The sequence below is a fragment of the Chironomus tepperi genome, unplaced genomic scaffold, assembly GCF_022539635.2.
Source record: "Chironomus tepperi strain 1889 unplaced genomic scaffold, CSIRO-AGI_Ctep_v1 contig_161, whole genome shotgun sequence".
In the NCBI taxonomy this organism is placed as follows: domain Eukaryota; kingdom Metazoa; phylum Arthropoda; class Insecta; order Diptera; family Chironomidae; genus Chironomus; species Chironomus tepperi.
In genome coordinates this window covers 2,076,444-2,097,990 of record NW_027226283.1, presented here as the reverse complement: position 1 = coordinate 2,097,990, position 21,547 = coordinate 2,076,444, and the positions used below count along the sequence as shown (strand labels likewise).

The 21,547-nt window shown below is 28.1% G+C and overlaps 2 protein-coding genes across 3 annotated transcripts; one reads left to right on the top strand and one right to left on the bottom strand.

Annotated features, from left to right (window-relative positions):
* Positions 1–262: 262 nt before the first annotated feature.
* Pu (GTP cyclohydrolase punch) lies at positions 263–5,406 on the bottom strand. Of its 2 annotated transcripts, none has more exons than XM_070637397.1 (7): positions 4,736–5,406; positions 3,259–3,392; positions 2,947–3,064; positions 2,326–2,449; positions 2,130–2,242; positions 1,865–1,875; positions 263–716 (listed from the first exon to the last, which is right to left on the bottom strand). In XM_070637397.1, the coding sequence occupies exons 1-7, from the start codon at positions 5,007–5,009 to the stop codon at positions 594–596; spliced, it is 897 nt and encodes a 298-aa protein (XP_070493498.1). In that variant the 5' UTR covers positions 5,010–5,406; the 3' UTR covers positions 263–593. The 2 variants fall into 2 exon arrangements, with proteins under 2 accessions (XP_070493498.1, XP_070493499.1); XM_070637398.1 differs by having other exon boundaries at positions 265–716; positions 4,742–5,396.
* A 3,265-nt stretch (positions 5,407–8,671) lies between these two features.
* On the top strand, positions 8,672–20,614 carry LOC139088102 (uncharacterized). The gene is made up of 12 exons (XM_070637148.1): positions 8,672–9,378; positions 12,845–12,981; positions 13,115–13,801; positions 15,624–15,779; positions 16,086–16,433; positions 16,567–17,033; positions 17,214–17,399; positions 17,575–17,995; positions 18,152–18,344; positions 18,495–18,710; positions 18,784–18,985; positions 19,086–20,614. Exons 1-12 carry the CDS (start codon positions 9,144–9,146, stop codon positions 19,189–19,191), a joined length of 3,354 nt encoding a protein of 1,117 aa, XP_070493249.1. The 5' UTR covers positions 8,672–9,143; the 3' UTR covers positions 19,192–20,614.
* The last annotated feature ends 933 nt before the right edge of the window (positions 20,615–21,547 follow it).

Sequence of the window (21,547 nt, the reverse complement as noted above, 5' to 3'; positions counted from 1 at the left end):
ATACATGCGCAGCCATGTTGATGCGAGACTAGCTTAACTTGTTAATTTAGTGTATATAAATATTCGACAGAAGGAATTAAAACTAAGTTAATCTTGACAAATACCTTTGATTGTCAGACTTTAATAAGTAACACTCCTTCTTTGATTCTCCATTTATTTGAACTTGAGAGTTTCTGTTGTTTTCGAAAAACTAATAATAAAAATTCAAATATTGGTCGATTGGTATTGTTGGTGCTAATAAAAAACAAGTTTAAATTTTTTTTTTTTCAATTCTGTTCTTTATTATACCATAAGGTTTTATTGTATAGACGTCGAAATAGGGAGACAAAAATATTACTATTTTGCCTTTAAATAATATCTTATTATATTCAGTAATAATCTTTGCATCATGGTCATTATCATTGGATTGTTATAAAAAAATTATTCATTCAATAATGGTCCTTTTGTTATATTCATTCAACAACTTTCTTTTAAAAATTCGTTATTATTACAATAAAACATTTTGTATAAAACAATTTAAATAATGTTAAAAAAAATATACGTATTGTTCTTTCAAAAAACATTGCACATATTATCAATACTTTTTAATTCAGTTATTTTGAACGCGCAAGATTCAAAAATTCTTCTCGTGTTTTTGGATCATCTCTAAATACTCCAAGCATTGTACTTGTCACTGTTTTACTTTGCGTTTTACTGACTCCTCTCATCACCATGCACTGCGAAAAATAACCAAAAAACATGCTTTAGATAATGATAAATAAAACATAAATATATATAAGATATTTTGCAATCTCAGATATTAGATTTGGATTCTCGGACATTTTCTTCTAAATTATGGACGTCGTGAGTTAAAAATATCGATAAAGTTAAAAATAATTAGTTTTAAATTTTTGAATTTAATAGCGCTATTAGAGTCACTATTAAATATTTGGTTACTAAAATAAAAAAAAAAAATGAATTTTACTGCCATAAAATATTTATGGAAGAGTGGTCAGTAACTGTTATACCCAAAAATTAAGAAGAAAAAATATTTAATGTTGTCAAATATTTATGACGCTTATCGATCTTTCCTTTTTAAAGTTATTCAATCTTGTCTCGTGCTTGATTTTGCTTTATTTATTCAGTTTATTCTTTCACTTCTTTTTCGAGTTAGTTTTTTGCTTGTAAAACAAGTTTTTTTTTCGATTAAAGAGCAATATTTTCATCTTTCTAAGATTTTGAAGGTGCCGAAAGAACAAAATGATGTCATAAATGTAGAATCCGAAAAAATCTAAATTATAATAAACTAGCTGTTAAATTGAACGCCTAAAGATCTACACAGAACATAAATATATATTTTTGTTTGATGAACACTAATTTTATTCATCGTTTTTGCTGTTTAATGAAAATTATTCAGATCTGAAAACAAAACTTTTATCTCTAGACGGATCTTTTTATAATTTTTGCAAATACCATTTACTCATCTCCTCTTTTATTATATTAAGTTGGTATTTGCCCCGCATCATACCCATATTTAGTTGCTACCGATAATTTCACTTGTCAACACAAAAGAATCATGTAATTGCGCTCATTAAAATAAATAAAAGACGAACATGCTCAAAATTGGTTTTTTCAACAGAATCACACAATAAGCACATTCAGAAGTAGAAAAGAAAAATAAACCAAAAGATTTTTTTTAAATCAAATAAATAAATGAAGAATGGTTAAAAACAAAAATTAAAGAAGTGTAGAGTAAAAATAAGAAAATGAACATCATTGCTGCTCTCATCACTCATTCAGAAAATAAGAAAAAAAAAAAAAAACTGGGGGTACAACGAAATCAAAACAGAGAGTAAAAGAGAATGAATTGAGATGCCAATCTTACCATGTGAACACCTGAAAAGAAAAGAAGATGTTTATTAGTTGATGTCTTTCCTTATCTAAATGTTTTTCAATGGTTTGAAATGATTTTTATGGTTGTTATTTTGATTGTATCTCATCTTGAAACCAAAAAAAAAGTTATATATATATATTATAGAGTGCAAGAAAAATTCAAGAAGCTCTGTTTAAGAGACTAAATTACAAAATATTGTGAGGAGATAAAGCATGGAGACGACATGAATTAGCTTTTAAATATATTATTCTCTCACCTTCAATAATAACCGCAACACCTGATGGTTGAACGGCTTGAGTTACTGCCACAGCTATTTGTTTTGTTAATCTTTCTTGTACTTGCAATCGACGTGAAAATATTTCAACAATTCTATCATTAAATTTTATGGAAATGAAAACAATTAATCAATCATTCATTAATATATAATTTGAAATATTTAGATTATTAAATACCTTGCCAGCTTACTCAATCCCAAAATTTTCTTGCATGGTATGTATCCTATTGAAACTTTACCATAGAATGGTACTAGATGATGCTCACACATTGAAAACATCTCTATATCCTTCACCATTACCACTAAAATAAAAATTAATAATATTTACAATTTGATTCTATTCTTTTGAAGTTTTAATTAATTTTGTTAACTATAAAAGAGAATTTTTTTATCGTTATGGAAAATTCCTTTTCTATGAATTTATGTCATTTAAAGATGAACATCAACAAATCTATCAGTACTTGAATTAATATATGCGGGTAATGTTTGACAAACAGAATTTAATGGTTGAATAGGTATTTAAAAAAAGGGTCAAAAATTCTCATATACATCACTAAGAAATTACCCAAGGAATTAGAAAGAAAAAGTGGAACATTTAACACATGACTATTAAATTTTATAGCATTTTATAAATGTTAACAACTGAGTCATCAAATTGTATGCCAATGTTAAATAATGAATGGAAAAAATGTAATTAAAATTTTCTGCAAATTTCTTCCCAAAAAAACTTGTTGAGTGATTGTTTGAGTGTTTTGAAATGTCACACCTGTTTATTAGGTCTTTTAAAATTTGTACATACTTTCATCATGATCCTCATCAAATATGGCTCCATTTAAAGCTTCCTCCAAACTTTGATCATATCCTTTTGTAAAATATAACATTGCCTTTGCAGCACGTTCCGGTGTTTTCAAAAGTCCCTAAAACAATTAAATTTTCAATTAATTAAAAAGATTTTCACTAAATTATTTTTCGTGCTCTTGTTTATTTAGGCCAAATGAACATTCATGTTATTTTTGATAAATAATATGAATTTTCAGCATTCAGGTATTGATTGCAATACTTTTTGCTTATAGGCATTTGTTCCATTTTTAATACTGATGAGAATATTTACCTGTCTGTTAGGATTTTCGCCTAGACTGGATAGCAACATTCGATAAGAATTTGCCATATCTGATATTAAATCTTCTCGTGTTGATGGACGGTGGTCAAGTTCCAAATCATGATGAAATGCACACTTTTCGTGCCCTATTGAATTTAACGAAAAACAACAAAAATTTACCACCAAAAAAGTTGAATTTAAATATTATCTATAAATCTAGAAATCAACGTAATAATGTGATAATAAAGCGTAGCTGTAATTTGATATGTTCTAAATGATTAACAAAGTGTGATGTCTATCGATGAAGTAATTTACGATGAAGAAAAATTCCCATCGTTACTGAAATTAGTCATCGTTCCACGTAAAACAACGTTGAGAATAAAATTAAAGTTTTTTTTTATTTCTCTTACAGAAGTCAATTTTGTTGAAATCGGATGTATTTTATCGCTGTTCTTGTTATTTCTATAGTGGTTGTGATTTCAGGAATAATACCAACAATAGTTCAATAATTGACATTGAACATAAAAGTAATTCTGTGATTAGACAATTTTTTGTGGGTTATTATTTTGTTTAAGTGTCACATTTGGACACTAATAACTGCAATGACTTGTTTTAATTATCATAAATCTATATACAATTTGTTTTTATAAATTTTAATATAATTTATGTGCTAAATTCCTGTTTTGTCGCAATAACTGAGTTGTTGCTGTATTAATTATTAGAGTGAACATATTTAAAGCTGGTTTTTATATCTGTTCCTCGTTTTTAAAATGTCGTTGTTGGTCAGTATGGGAGAGTATGACTATTTGAAAGGGCAATGTTGCCTTATGTATGTATATAATGCACACATTTAGCAATATCATTTGCAGTTTTACACTCCCGCTGTCATTTCCAATATGCTCATTAATGGGTCATTTGTCTCTCTTTACGAGTTTTAATTTGTTTTCATAATTAATTCCAATTGATATTACTGTACAGATTGTCTTTTGAGGAAATTTTTTGTGTGATAACATTTTGATCCCATACGAGAATGAATGCAAAGCTAGCGAATTAAGACAAGGGATTTATGTAGTTCTGTTGAAATTAATTTATTTTAAAGTATTTTAAATTTAAATTTTTGCTAACTTAAGATATAAAAAAATAGCTTACTGTTTGTTTTGCAAAAAGAAAGAGACAAAATACGACATTTCATGGTTAAAAATGATTTTAAATCATAGTCAAGGCTAAAATTCCTTTTTATAGAAATAACAAGTTCTTTTAAAATTTGTTGTTGTGATGCTGAAGTATGGAATCGTACTCTTGTTGGCAGGGCTGGAGATTACTAATGTCAGGATTTATTTTTAATGAAAATACCAAACTACCTTTCAAAAGTTAGTTTGAGCAATAAATTTTTCAAGAAAAAAAATTAAAGACATTGTTATTAACCAACCCTGATTGTTGTTCGTCTTGTGTCATCTCTATACAAAACTAAAATTTAAAAGACACTCACAATTACCTGGTGTTGGGATTGAACGTGGTGTTTTTGGTGTGCCTGGCACATCAAATACATCATCGCTAAATGATTTTGAAATGTGTCCATTTCGTTTAACAGGCATGGGCATTGATGAAGCTGTATGTCTTCTAGATCCCTCGTTCTCATCATTGATTATATTGTTTGCAGACGTCACTGATTCTGATATGTGATGAGAATTTGGAAAATTCGTATCATCAATCGCATGATTTAATTCGTCAGCATCAAAATCCGAGACATCGTATTTACTCATGTTAAGGATTTATTGAAGAAGATAAACAATTTTTAAAGCCAACAAAAAAAATACGGGAAAATGCTATAAACAACACTGTCACTTTGCACAAAAATTCTATTGGCGCAATCGCAGCACTAAACTGAGATAGAATTGTGGAGATTGCAAACTGTTGCAAAATGAAAAACTAAATTATTTATTTTTTTTTTATTTCTACTTTAATCGCTATACACGAAAGAGCACTTGTAAACTGTTTCAAGATAAACGAGTGTAATGATTTGACCGAACTATAAATTATAATAATTATTTAAATTTGAATAAATGCACAGGTTGAAAAATATTAGAGAAAAACTGTTATACAAGACTATGTTGACTTTAAAAAAATAAAGCCTTAAGAAACTTAAAAGAAAATTATTTTTTAACACGACTATTTACAATAGCAAGAGCTCAAAAGCAACTGATTTTTGTTCCGACAATCTCATGCTTATAAGAAAAGTCAACACATATTCTCTTCTTGCATTGAAAATACGACACACAGACCTTTTTCCATTCTATACTTTTAACTTTGAAATAAAACAAAACGACAAGCTACGAGAAAAAAAATGAGAGAGCTTTATTGAGTTTGAAATAACGCAAATATATTTTGAGCAGACGAAGTACAAAAATCTCAGCAATATCGCACACATATTAATAAGAAAATGGTTAAAGCTTTTAGTGTAGTGAACTCGACAACACGTACCAAGCTGAGACGAGAAGTATAATGTTGAGGAAAAGGAATCGACGAACAAGAGAAAATTTGAGAAAAACGAGTCAGTGTAAAAAAATTCATTCAGAAATTTTTATTTCAACAATTCCGCATACAAACGCACCACATTAGGAAATACTTAACCGCGGAAAATTCTCTCTCATTCCAAGTTATTTACTCATTCTCGGTGTGCATAGAAGCTTTTTCTCCCTTGGGTGATAAACTATTCCACAGTGGTTTTCTACAACTCGGATGAAAATCTCATAAATTTTCATTTTTGTTGAAAATAAATAAATAAAAATTGCTCCTTTTGGTAACGACAAGTTTTATTTGTGCAATATATTTGATACAAAAAATTTAATTCGGGAGGATTCGTTTTTTTTTTAGTTTAATCTTATACATGAAAATCATAATAACAATCATAATTTATAACCCCTAAATTAAACTAATGTTGTGCCGCACTGAATATGCAGTGATAACATAAAGTAATAAAAGCTTCTCATTTTCGACACATTGTGTACCTTGATTACTCATGTTATTAGTGTTTCAATTGAATTGCTGAGATTTCAATCACAGATTTCGTAGACGATTAATGAGTAAAGACACAGAGGAAAAAATAATATAAAGAAACATTAAAATAGTAAGTGTTGAAAATGATATGAGAAAAAATAAAAGGGAAAGAGCGCGACAGTATTGTGTTTTGAGTAGGAAACTTTTCAATGCGCAAGCTCCATAAAAAAAAGATATACTCTAAATCCTATCCACCAACACAAGTGTCTGCTGCACCCTACAGAAAATTCCTTTTCTCTTAACCATTTTTGCTTGTGCTCTTTTCAGAATAAAGTTTTCTCACATTATTCAATTTTTTGCAGTTTAGTAAAGATGGAAAAAATAAAATTTTGGTATAAATTAATTCAGTGTTGAGTTTATGATGTTATAAAAACTACCAACATAAAGGAGTATTTAATATATAGTGCATTTTTAAACATCATTTAAAGTTAATGTAATAAGATTCTCATATCAATGGTGCAAAAAAGATTATCAGTCATTGATTATCAATTAAGAAGCTTATGCTTTTTAAATACGTAAAGATAAAGTACAGTGGGAGAAAATATTTGTTTTTTATGGGATGAGATGAGCTAAATGAGAATTATCAAGATGAAAATTCAATTAGATGTTGGCGAAAGTTTTTCTTTTGTTTGCTTTTCTTTAATAATGTTCTATAGATAGAATAAAATGATCTTTTTCATCTCTTTTTGCTTAAACCTTAAAAAAAGTATAAAACTTAATATATAAATGAAAAGCGAAAATATTAAAATAAATTAAAATTCAGTGAAATGATTGCCCTTGAAATAAACAATTTTTTCTTATTGCTTAAATTGACCAACTAAAAAAAGAGAAAAAGAAAAATCGGAATTTCTCATGCTGTTTGAATGAAAAATCAGGCCAATTTTTTTATATTTTTTCTATTTGCTTTTATAAAATAAAATATTTTCCTGATTCATATTATTAAAATTTTCTCTCTCTCATGTGAATAAGAAATAACTGATTAGGGTTTTTAGCTTGTAAGCATTGTGGTGAATTCTTTTTCCATTTTAAAAAAATTCTGAAAAAACAAATGATTAAGAATATTTTTGTGCCTATTTTGAGATTTTAGGGATAGATAAAAGAATCGAAGCGAAAAATTATTCAAAAATATTGTCACATGAATAGTGTCAAAATAGAAAGAAAAAGTTTATTTTATTCTAAATTTTGTGTGCCATGCGATATTAACTCAATATGAATGAAAGAAACAAATGAAAGGCGAAGTAACAGGAAATAATTTTTGCGAAGTCATTAAAAATCTTTTAATGCTAAATATGGATATTCACAATATAAAAGATTGAAATCAAACATAAGAGGTGATTAAAGGCGTGGACTTGATATGTCTTTAGCATAGAGCCATGTACCCCGGCACAATGATTTTTTTTTTGAAATTCCTTTCAATAAGTGGATGGTTTTTAAAAAGTTCTCCGATTCAATAATAAACTCTTGGGGTTAAAGTAGATCATTACGCTCAATTGAACAATTTACTATATTGGTATGCTGTGTAAAAAAATATGGTGTGATGCAAATTTTTTTCAAAAACTGAGGTGTGCCGTGGCATAAAAATGTGGCCCCCACTGGCATAGAGGAAGAAAGCTTTTGACAAAATATCAAAATGTGTACACAATTTATCTTCACTTTTTCTTTATTTAATATTTCAAAGTATGAAATAAAATATCAAACACAATTTTTATTAAGTTAAGTTTAATCGTAAAATTGGAAACCTTTAATTGTTGGTAGATTTTTTTTGTTTTATCCCTTTTTATGTTTTTGTTCTTTTGAAGTCCTTTTACGACCTACAGATCAGATAATTATTTGTCTTAAAATGAATTTTAATAATGTTTATGTTTATTTATTTTATTAAACCTGAGAACCATCATTTATTAGATTCATGTCAATGTTGAGTAAAATAGGATTTAATTAAGTTCAAATTATATTCTAAAGCAGCAATTGGCTCTATACATACTTTATTTTATGTTTCCTTTCATCAATTTCCTTGGTACACTTAATTTTTATATTCAATATAATTCCTGTGCTTATAAAGAAATTTATATTTATATTACTTTTGTTTGACACAGATAGAACTTGACACAAATAAATGAAAGAGTAGAGAAAAATTGTGAAGAGTGGAAAGAAAAGCAAAAGGAAAATTGAAAAAAATACTGGGAATATAATCAACTCGACGTCCACCAACTTTTTTAGTCCTCATTTTATAACATTCTATCATTCGTATTACTTAACCATTCAACGTATTTTCTATACATTTTACCCATTTTTCCATCATCAAGTTCTTTTTCTTTCTTTGTCTTGATTATCGATTAACTTTAATATACTTTTATAGATTGATGAGCTATTCAATAGTTGCAGTTTACACTTGTCAATGTCTCATCCAAATAATATATTGTTATAAATGATGCAATAGAAAAAAAAACATGTAACGACAATGAAGTGAAAATTTTGATTTCTGCTATTTATTTGTTAAACATCGGAAAAAGATACGACAAACACTCCATAATGATTGACATAATATGAAGATATTAACTTTATTCGCGAACATTGTTCAATTATTTAAGACATAATGTGAAAGCAATAAACCTGAATGAAATGTGTGAATAAATCAAGAAAAGAGTAATCAAGACGTATTGAAAATCATTCGTATGAAAAATTAATACGCATATAGTTTTAGCATAAGCAAAATAGAAAGCATAATAGCTATTAGTAAGAAGCCAAGGTGTTACATTTAAGTAAATAAAAAAAGTAATAAAAATAAGTGAATAATAAATTCAATCAAATTAAAGAATAGGAAATAATAAAAAAGTGATACAATGAAGAATGCAAACAAAATCAATATAATATTATTATGTCTGTGCTATGTTGCAACAACAATATTAAGTGTGAAGCAATCACAACAGAGGTCAACAGCAGTCAACAACTATAACAACCAAAAGTGTTCAATTAGCGAATATACATGTGCGAATAATAAATGCATTTCACTCGCTCAATTTTGTGATAATAATGACGATTGTGGAGATAATAGTGATGAGCCGAGATTTTGCACACGTAAGTGATGAAATTTTTAAATCTAAAATATACAATAAGTTTTAAATGATTTAAAATGAGTGTTTGATTTGTCTGTAATGTGGTCTGTATTTGTTCAAATATCGTCTCAATCTACCACTCTTTATCGTAAACAAGATCGACAGTCGAAATCAATTTATGATCAAATCTTTATTAATTTAAACCCAAATCTTCACTTTTTCTAGATAATACTTTATTTAAGTTTTATCCCACACAATTTGTTTAGTATTTGATAATCATAAAATCAAAAAAACAATAAACTTTTCAAATATTTTGACTGTTCAAAATTCTTGCTAGAGAATATTTTAATTTAACGATTATTCGGACTTCTATTAGGATCTACATAATAAGTAGGGATTTCACTCAGAATCCCGAAATATCCCAAAATCCCGAAAAATCTATCAAGATCGGGAGAATTTTTCGAAGTTATACTTGTCTTTTACTTTCTCACATTTGTGTCTGTTTGAAATGATTCATTGAGTCCTAAAATTTCTAATAAAAAAATTAGTATTACATTTGTACTGGAATTTGGCCAAAAACATGTTATTTTTTCAAATTATCAATATCATTAAAATACTTTTTTTCATCACTCAATCCCGGGATTGATCCCGGGATCAGTTTTTCAAATCCCATAATCCCGGGATTGAGATTTTTTCCCGAAAATCCCTATTAATACAAATAAATCTTAAAAAATTAGATGAGATCAGAGCGGAATGTCAGACATGAGAACAAATGACTTAAATTATATTAATATACTAGAATGATCTCCCACCGAGCAAAACTTTTTTCCATGATTATCAAACTGTAATGTTAACTGAAATTTAATTTTCAAGCCTAGGAATAAGAAACGTTAATTAAAGTAACTATTTAAATAACTATAAAGTATATAGGTATATGAGGTTTTCTTATTTTGTTAAATTCGATTATTTCATTGGGTTTCAATTTTATGTTGAATTAGGTATGAGAAATTCTTTTAATAAAATCATAAATAAAAAATACGCAAAGCATGGTGGGAAGATTCTGATGTAACGTTTCCTGTGGCTTCTAATATATAAATAACTGTAAATTTCATAATCAAAGAAGTTTATCAAAAAAATTGATTTTTAAATAAGGAACAGAACGACAAATCACCTAAATTATATTAATAAAACGTTGTCGAATGACGACCAAATGAGTGGATAATAGAACAAGACAAATCTGGTTTGTGGGCTTTTTGGTTTGTTTATTTTCTTCAGATGTATCCTTTTGTGAATGAAAGGTGGTATGCTTTGAGGCATTTTGAAAATAAATAAAACACTTAATAATCAGATTTAGTCATTTGAGTGATTTTCCTTAGCACAACATTTCCGATTTTCAATTCATTTCTTCTCATCCGTCTTGCTTTATTTCTTTCCTTTCTTTTGATTCATGCCTTCATAACTTAATGAAAATTAAATTTGCGTAAAGTGCTTCTTTTTTGCCTGACTGAATCTTGATAAGGGCAAATCAATAATTTTTAACTCTTGGTTGCCTTTTCCTTTCCTTTCGCTTGTTTTTTGTATGCAAGAATTGTTCTGAGTTGAATTCATAATTGAGCAGGAGAGAGAAATCTGTAGAGAGAAAAGAATATGAATGAAATGTTGTTACATATATTGAAAGCTATAACGATTCTCGTTTTCCTCTTTTGAAGAATATTTTACAACACGTTCTGGTTTATATGAATAAAAAGTTTCTTTTTGGCGGGAAAGGAGGAAGTTAAAGAAATTTTCATCATCAGATTAATTTTGAATAAATATTTGTCTGCATAAATTTAAGCTGAAATGAATCAAATCAATATTCTTAAACATCAATAATAGTATGCTGTCAAAATTTGACAACCAACCCATTTAAATATTTTTCTCACCTTTTATATCAGGACTGTTTATAGAAAGAATTCAGCAATGAGCTTTCAAATATCGAAGAATATATACATACCTTAAAATACCTTCAAAATTATTTAAGAAATTTAACTAAATTTATATTAACAACGTATACTCTTAAAAAATGCTATTAGTTTTTTATGCGAAAAATAAGTCAAATGTTATGTATTTAATTTCAAAAAAAAATATCAAGTCAGAATATATGTGTTAATTCCTCTTAAAAGCAATGAAAAAAAAAACACCACGCAAATTTTTAAAATGGATAAAATATTCTCATAGCTCTTATTTGAAATTTAATCAAATATTTATGGCAACCTCGACATTTAAACGTTTTCAAAATTCTTTAAATTATTATATTGAATATTCCTAAGTTAGTGTCGCCTATAATTCTGAAATGATATAAAAACAATATGATATCGATACAAGATGTCTAAATTATTATAAAAGCGCTAAATGCAATTTACTTAAGATATTCAAGTTGTCTTCATTTATTTATTTTTTTTCTTTAATTTAATATTCTTTAGAAAAAATTACAAAAGTCCTCGTGTTATTGATCGAGGGACTTAAGCGCATTTTTGTCCCAGCGATCAGTAATTGATTAATAAGTCACTTCCAGACCCACAAAAATGAGATCCTGTATGATCGTGGTCACGTCCAGACCTAAAAACCAAGATCCAGTAAGTTCCAAGTCACCATACTAGAAATTTAACAACTTCGTCATTTAACTGATTTTCAAAATTCAAACCTTATAGCGGTAAAAAAAATTCAAACATTGTTCAGTAAACACTGTAAAAACATCGAAAAACATTGAAGAACACTGAAAAACAATGAAAAAACGTGTTGTTGTTTTTGTTGTTGTTGTATATGAAAATCAAAAATTCATTAATTATAGTATTTATGCGTTGATTTCAAACTTTTAAATGCCCGGGGCGCCAATAACTTTATGGAACTGATATTTTAAAACCATTCCGAGCTCTCTACGATGTCTAGATAAAAAGTTTTTAAAAGCAGCCGAACGACCGAACATTTCGCACAATATGTATATATGTGGTCATACAAAAAAATGACGGTTATTTTTTGGAAATACACTAACACAATGACAAAATTTACAGTACGTAAATAAATTGAATTTCTAATGACGGTTATAAAATTTCTATTTTTCAACAAGTTTACATTGATTGCGACGAATGTCTTAAAACATCCTAGGAGTTACGTTAAGGAAACGTCGACTTTTCTTTAAATCGACTGACTGACAATGCAAAAAATCATTTGTTAACAATTTTCGTAACCGTTATTTGAAATTCAAATTTATCTGTTGTCAATGTATTAGTTTTGTTTGGGGCGATTTTGGGGCGATTTTTTTCCGTATGACCACATATATATATATTGATTTCGCATTATTAAGCTACCTTTTTGAAAAAAATTTCAAAAATGCGCTAAAAAAATTTATATTTGAATAAAACAATCTTTAGTCTAAAAACGCAAAATATCCAATCAGTAAACCAAAAATTTGAAACTTATTATGATTTTTTTATTTAAAACTTTCAAAGATTGCAATCGAACGTATTATGGAAATATAGGAGTGACGTATCATATGGAGTTACATCGTCCTAAAGAGGAAAAGACTCCATTTGTTTGTCAACTAACATTTACCGCAGCCGGTGGCATGCATGGAGACATAGTTCAGGTAAGGGTCAAAAAATAATTTCATATAAAAATTGCAGTTGTATACTTCATAACATGTTCATTTATTTTGCCATCCGTTAAAAAGATATGAATTTTGTATTAACAATGTGTTGCTGTTGCTTTTTTTCATACAGATAACACTACTGAATGGATTTACTGTGGGAAAATTTGTGTCGTTTACACACAACGGTTGTCAGGATGCTTATCTAGAATTTTCCGAAGCATCTCGTACTCCAATTGGTGGAATGTTTTGTGGACAATCATGGGGTCCATCCGTATTCTATAGCGAAACACGTTCTCTCGTACTTACAATAAAATTATTTAAACTTTTGAGAGATCAAAGTGGATATAATTTTGATTTTCGGATAGATTTTAAATTTCTATCAAAAGAAGAATCCGTAGTACGATACGGAGGAATAAAGTCTGAATTTTTTGAGAATTTGACTAAGTATGATACACATCATTCATCTAATCTATTTGACAATAAGCAAATAAATAGAAAATCAAAAATAATTGACAATTATCATGATCGTAGCAACAATAACGAAGACGATGATGATACTACAGATTATGACAAGACATACATAAAAAGTAATTGGTATGAAAGTTCAGTGAACCTAACAAAAAATAAGCAACAACGTCAAAAATCTAGAGGAAAGAATGCCACAATCGATTTAAAATATTATCTGGGTGACTTGATTCCAGGCACTTATTGCTCGCGAATATTTAGCAATTGCGATAAAAAATTATGTAGACTACAGAGCCCAAATTTTCCTGGAACATATCCAAGAAACCTCACTTGCTATTATGCAGTACGTCAAGTAAGTGGAATTGATATTTTTCTTTTTTTAATGATAGTCCTTAAAAAACTTTTCAAACTTCTCTTGAAATAACATAATTTTAGCACAATACATTACGAAAAACTTTTTCCTCTTATTTTCCTTTTCTTATTCAATATATTCTTAAGGAAAAACTTATATTATACCATTAATTATGCTCAATAGAGGTTTAAAAAATGTTCTTCAATTTATCATTTTTTTTTCTTACATTTATTTATGTGTCCATCAAGTAGAACGGTGACCTAACGAGTTTAGTGAAACACTATATATGGGTTTTTTGTGCTAATTTGTGAAAACAAGAAAACAACTTTTAAAAATTTTGTGAAGGTTCCTGCACCGAGATATGAGCATTTAAAGATGCAATTTTCGACGTTCTGGAAGTCAAAATGTAACTCCAACATAACAGCACCAAAAAATTTGAAACTTTGCTGTATTTTTGTGCAACCCATACCCAGTAAAATAAGCTAAAAAAAAATTTTCAAAAAAGTTCCACTACAGAGTTATATCCATTTTTCGATTTAAGTGCCGAAAAAGTAGTGAAAAAATCGAAAAATTTTCACACTTTTTAATGTGGAATCTATAAACCTTCACCAAAATTCTTTAAATTTTACCTGTTTTTTGTGCAAGAGTTATCTAACAAAATAAGCATAAAATAATTTTTGGAAGTAGCTTATATGGTAAGATATAGCCATTTTCCCGTGTAACCTAAGCTCAAAAAATTTAATTTTTTTTATAATTTTGAATTTAAATTACGCAAGACTTTATCAAAATTATTGAAAATTCCCCTGAATATTGTGCATACGTTAACTGTTCATAAAAAGTTTATTAAAATATAAATTTTGGATTATATATAGAAAAATAGCCATTTTCCCTTACAAGATAGTCAAAAAGTTTGATTTTTTTTAGATTTTGAGCTCTAACTTCAACAGGAACTAATAAATTTTTTTGTAACTTTGTCTAATTTATGTGCAATCGATACTTAATAAAAACAAAAAAATGTTTCGTTAATTTATACCAAGATTTGTACTTCTGAGAGTTAAAAATATGAAAAAATAGCAACTTTTACTACATTTTTTACACCTTCATTTGAAAAAATGTCCATAATTTTTCAAATAAGTCTTTTAAAAAAAAATATTTTTGGTTTTTTTTTATATTTTAATAAACTTTTTATGAACAGTTATGCACAATATTCAGGGGAATTTTCAATAATTTTGATAAAGTTTTGCGTAATTTAAATTCAAAATTATAAAAAAATTAAATTTTTTGAGCTTAGGTTACACGGGAAAATGGCTATATCTTACCATATAAGCTACATCCAAAAATTATTTTATGCTTATTTTGTTAGGTAACTCTTGCACAAAAAACAGGTAAAATTTAAAGAATTTTGGTGAAGGTTTATAGATTCCACATTAAAAAGTGTGAAAATTTTTCGATTTTTTCACTACTTTTTCGGCATTTAAATCGAAAAATGGATATAACTCTGTAGTGGAACTTTTTTGAAAAATTTTTTTTAGCTTATTTTACTGGGTATGGGTTGCACAAAAATACAGCAAAGTTTCAAATTTTTTGGTGCTGTTATGTTGGAGTTACATTTTGACTTCCAGAACGTCGAAAATTGCATCTTTAAATGCTCATATCTCGGTGCAGGAACCTTCACAAAATTTTTAAAAGTTGTCTTCTTGTTTTCACAAATTAGCACAAAAAACCCATATATAGTGTTTCACTAAACTCGTTAGGTCACCGTTCTACTTGATGGACACTTTATTTATCCTTCTTTATTTTTTTTTTTCAATTTTTCCCTTAGCATGACGTCCCACCGGGGAAGCATGCACTTATTACTGTCAAGCAGCCAAAGGGTAACCTTGTTTGGATAATGTCCGGCAGTCCTAACTCACCAAAAAATGATAAAGAAAAATTTCGACCTCGTCTTCAAACTTGGAATGAGTGTGACTTTGTTCAGGTTTGTTAATAATTGCTTTATAAATAATTATTCGAATTAAAATTCAAAGTTCGTTATCCTAAACACTGTAGAACTTTACAGTCCTTTACATCAACATTTTGGTTCATTTTGATGCTTTTGTTTTAAAGCTTTCTGTTTTATTAGTCTCACGATATAGATAGAAAAAGGATGAAAGCAAAAAAGAAAGATTTATTGACATGAGACAAAAAACACAAAATAAGTTATATCATGAATTTCCTAACTTTACTTTTCCTTTTTCTTCATTCCTGATATATATATATATATATATATATATACGCAATATAGGATTTTGTAACAATTTATGATGGTTATACGACACGAGATCCCATCATTTTAAAATTTTGTGGGGGTGGTCAAATAGTTCCGCAAGCAACTTCAAGTGGACCTGAATTATTGGTTGAATTTACAACAGCACCATATGGTACATTCAATAATCTACAACCGGATACAAATTTATTAGCTTTTAACGGTTTTCAACTCGAAGTAGAAGTATCATTTGTTGATATTCAAAGTCCCACGTACACAAAAAGTAAGAGGAGCTGTGAATTTTGGATACGTGGAACGGGCTACGGTATTCTAGAAAATCCTCTTCATTCCATTGCACCTAACACAACGTGTTTATATCACTTGCAGGTATGTTGAACTCATGAATAAGATACAGAAACAAACCCTTCCGTAAAATATTAACTTGGCTAATGTGACTAATTTGATTTTTTTATGTCTTGAAAAATTCTAATACGAAATACTCGATATTACATATTCACAGGGCACGGAGATTACATCACGTTCTATGGATCAACTACAGGTTAGTCTCAGAAGAGCTGGAAGCATGTCAACAAGTACATCTCGCTTTAAAATTTGGTTATCGATTTTGAAATTCGATTACGCTCCAATTTATGAAGGGCCTATGGATGAAAATATGTTATTGCAACCACTTAAAGAAGATTGTTCAGGAATGCTAAGAATATTTGATGGTCAATTAAGAGAACCACCAACATGCAAAGATTTAGACTGCCATATTTATGATAGGAATGATGCCCAACGTATGCTTAGATATGGACTTAATCATACGAACGTCTTAGCAAGGTTTTGTCGTGGCTCGATTCCGCGAAGTTGTGATCATGTTGTCATGAATTCAAATTATACGAGACCATGTACATTACAAGAAAGCTTCCTATCATCAAATGAGTATGCAACTTTAGAGCTGAAAGTAACAGAGTCTACAGCCTTAAGGTATGATAAGCTCTTATTTATATTCTCTAAATCCTTTTTTTTTTCGTAGTCTAATAAACCATAAGGCAACAGTGACTTGATTTTAGCCTAAGACTTTCTTTTTATGCCTACTCATTCAAAATTTTTCAATTTTCTTTTCTTCGTGTTTTTTTCTCATTTTATTTTTTTTAACATCTATAGACCATTAAACTTTAAAATCAACTATGAATTTGTAGACATGTATCAAGATGGAATACCTTTTGATAATGATCAAGGTTGCAATAGAAAATTTGTTAGTAGCCTAATTGAACAGCAAATGGAGCCGATTATTTTCAGAAGCATACGAAATGTGTTCTTTTTTGGCCGGAGTGGTGCAATAAATTTAAAGTAAGTTTTTTATGATTTAAACATTTTGAAATAAAAATAATAAAAGTTTTTCGTATTCCCTTTATAAATTCTAAAAACAAAACGTTCAATTTTATATTTTCCACTTCTTTTATATATACATATAATAATAAATATACTAAACCCCAAAAATTGAATATTTATTATTGAAAAACAGTTGCGTTTATCGCTTTGAAGCTCAACGAGGCGAACGTGTGAAAATTGTGGTGCATCGAATGATGTCAGGAAATCGAACATGTGACACAAAAGCTGAAAATGACACACAAAGATCGTTTTGCTATGGAGACAATTCAGCTAAATTGCAAATTTATGAACGACCATGGCATGATTCTATTATATTTATAAGAAATTGCATTTGCAATTCAACAACTGAATCGGTTTTGCCACTCACTTATACATCGTCAAGTCGAGAATTGGAAGTACACTTTTCAGCTATCAACATGACACGTAATGATGATCCAGATACATTAAATTTTCAAGCAACTTTTGAATTCATTAAACCATTAATTCCAACAAAGTGTAAAGACACACGAAGGAAATTGGGTAGCGAGGGAGTCATTAATCTCAATGAAGGAGAGGTAATAATAAAAACACGATATTCAATGATTCATAATATAAAATTAATAAAATATTAAAAAAAATGATTTTTTCTACTTAGTTACTTAAATTAATTTTACTTATTTTTTATTGTATTCTAATCTTGTATGAATGTGTGAATTATATGAATTATATAGCTTGAATGCAAATCAAAACCATGGCTTATAGAACCATCGACTGGAAAATATTTATACATCAATTTTCGTGGTTTCTACATAAGTCGGTATAATCCTTCTGTAGAATTGCCAATCAATAAATCTATAGCAATGGACGATGAAACTTCTTTCGACTGCCCAACAAAATCTCGTGTTATCATAACAACGGGAGAAAGTAAGTGAATATAAAATAATCAAAATTACAATATAACATGATGACATTTTTTAAGCCTAATAATTTTAATCCTATAATTAATTCTAATGCTCTTGTCCTGAATATTTTATTTTTTCATTGTTCTTAAAAATATATGGATATAATTAAAAGGCGTTACAATAACAGCATGTCCGCTTTCGGATGATTATAGTAATCGTCATGTTGTTGAAGTGTTCAGTGCCGGATGGCATCACAAGTCAATTTTTCAGCGACATGAAGCATCTCCTGCGTTATCCGTTGAATTTCTTCCCGACATATACGACTACAATGAATATAAATTGACATGGTTAGAATTATCTCGGAGACCTCCACGTGCTGAAGGAATTGGTAAATTACGATGACAATTCTAACGGGTTTCTATTTAAATTTTCATATTGTTACTATAACATTGTCTTTATAGAGGACTGTCAATTTATTTGTCCTGAATTGTTCGCATGTGTCAATGCATCGATATGGTGCGATGGACGTGCTCATTGTCCATCAGGGTATGATGAATCGTTCGTTCATTGTTCAAGAATATTAAGATTACCAGCTGAAGTTTTAGCTGTCGTGTGTGTTCTTTTTCTTCTTTTATGCTGTGCTGGAATAATTTATGTTCACAGGTTAGTAAATATCTTACATAAGCGAATATTTAACACCCGATTTTCTTCTTTACTCTCTTTTCTTTTCCAATGCCTCAACTATGCACGTGATATTAAATAGGAAAATCAAAAATCACTGCCAACGTAGTTCGGTTCTTCAGACTAGATTGAAGTCTTTAAGCTCTATGGATACGGCTGTATTTGACGAAAAAGATTTTATTAGCTGACAAAACGATTCTGTACGATATGTTGAAGTTGATCGTGTGACAACGGTTTAATTTCGCGTGGAAAAATTTTAAAAACAACTTTTTCCATTTTGCATCAAATGTGCAAAATAAAACGACATATCGTTCAGATGAATATAAAGTAATTTTTCTCATTCTCTCACTTCTCCTCTTTCTTACTCTATCCTTCTTCCTTCCTTTACTTAATTATTATGGTAAAATACTAAACCAATAATTACAGTAATGCTTTCTGACTCTTTCAATGAAATGAAAATAATAATTTACACGCAATACGATAATGCGAGTAATTAGGCTGGTTGGCGTTGTGTTATTGCAAAGAATCACAATTCAAGCGAATTTACCAGTGCTTTTGAACAAACAATTATTCGCCTTTTATCATTATTTTTTATTTTTACATTCAAAAATATGCAGATGAACATTTATAATAATGCCACTTTTTTACTATTATAAATGTTCTAATGAATTAATTAGAACAAAAGTCAAACTCAGCAATTTATTAAATGTCGAAAGTTAAGTCCATTTTTAAATGAACATGCATTTAAAACTTATTTGATTGTCAAATAACAAGGATTCGTTTCCGAAAAGTCGAGTAATTCCTAACTTGCTTTATTTAATTCATATTTTTTAATGATAAAAAATGGCTAATTAAAAAAATAAACATTCAAGCAAACACAATCAGCTCAAAATACTTCTCATGAAATTCAAGTAACATTACTTTTGTTACTAGTCAGCGATTCTCAACCTTTTACATTGTGTTTAGTTTATATTTAAAATAAATGCATGTGGATTTTCCACAAAGCTCTTTCTAAAGTTTTTGAATACTTTTCACCTTTTATCAAAATGTCTTATTAAAATTATATTTTTTGACATGTTATTTTCTGGAAAGTGAATGCACATTGTTGTTAAACACATTAAAAAATTAAAATAAAAACTCGAAAAAAAATCGACCAAAAAACAAAAATGTTTAGAATAAAGAGAATAGAATATAGAAGTTGAAAAGTTTGAGAATCACTTAGCTAGTAGATGTTTAATTTAAAAATTAATTTTATAGAGTAAAAAATGGTTCACATCTTTTTAAGATAAATTTTTAAGCAAAAAGACTTTTTATAAAAAAATTACAAAAGAGTTATATTTCATTAAATGAATTAAGTATCTGAGAAAAAAGCAACTGAACTGCTCTCTAAATTATAGAAGATCAAGAGTACTATGCAAAAAGAAGATAGAATTTGCAAGGATTTGTTTGATTTAAGAATACGAAAAGAATCAAAACTATTTGATATAGAAACTCACTCGTAAATACTTTTCGCCAATACATATTTACACAAATAGAAAGAAAAATGAAGAGAAAGGAAATTATTAATATTTAAAGCGAAGAAGTAAAAAAAAGAGATTTATCGATTTACAAACAAACCCAAATTTTAATCCTTATTTTATTTTTTTGTATTTCAACATTATTTATTGTTTAACATTACTAAAAAGAAAAGTATATATCATCATCTATTGATTTTTCCTTTATTGTATTGAATAATAAGAAATCGTAAATTCTATGAATTGAGCTTGAGCACAAAATTAGTGCATAATAAGAATTGAACTTAAAAAAATCTAAAAGAAGTTAAAGAAAAATAAAAGAAAGTGTTATTTTATAGTCAACAATTATATATTACATAAATATTTGTTATGTATACAAAAGAAGAATTATTACAGAGATTCTCAAAATGTCTTTATAGTGTATTGAACAATTTTTTTCTATAATGAACCAGATTTTTTTTCCTTTTTAATTAATCTCTTGCTTTGAGCAGCAGAAATTTGGTTGACGTAGAAACAATGAAGAGTGTACTTTAAAAGATTTTTAAAATAAAAACCATTAAAATAGAATTGTATCCTGTGTTGTTGAGTAACAAATAGACCATAGAAAATGTGATAAATCTGATTTCGAGAGAACTCAATTATCAACTGCAAATCGCAAATTTGATACACCTCATACAAAACTATAATTCATAATGAATCTTTAAAAAAACGTCATCTTCCTTTTTATATCAATGAGCTTTTCTTCAAATTTATTCAACCAATAAATTTTTAATTATTCTCAATTAAAGATAACAAAATTCTAATAATGTACTTTAATCCTTAAACTCTTTAAGGAAAAAAAATATGTTTATTGAGTTTATGTATAACAAAACTTGCAAACATTTTTGAAAATTCTTTGTTTATGATTCTTGAAAAAGTAATTAGACTTAAACAAGGGTTTTTTTTTGTGATTTACATTTGTTTAGTTTATATGGTTAAAAAATCAGGTTTATTTTCCATACCTTTGCGGAATAAAATTGTATTATTTTTA

Coding starts and splice junctions, on each gene's coding strand:
- Pu (XM_070637397.1), bottom strand. CDS start 5,009: ATGAGTAAATACGATGTCTCGGATTTTGATGCTGACGAATTAAATCAT. Junction 3,393..4,735: donor AATCCCAACACCAGGTAATT/GTGAGTGTCTTT, acceptor TAAATTCAATAG/GGCACGAAAAGTGTGCATTT. Junction 2,450..2,946: donor TGATGAGGATCATGATGAAA/GTATGTACAAAT, acceptor TTTTTATTTTAG/TGGTAATGGTGAAGGATATA.
- LOC139088102 (XM_070637148.1), top strand. CDS start 9,144: ATGAAGAATGCAAACAAAATCAATATAATATTATTATGTCTGTGCTAT. Junction 16,434..16,566: donor CGTGTTTATATCACTTGCAG/GTATGTTGAACT, acceptor ACATATTCACAG/GGCACGGAGATTACATCACG. Junction 17,996..18,151: donor TTAATCTCAATGAAGGAGAG/GTAATAATAAAA, acceptor TGAATTATATAG/CTTGAATGCAAATCAAAACC.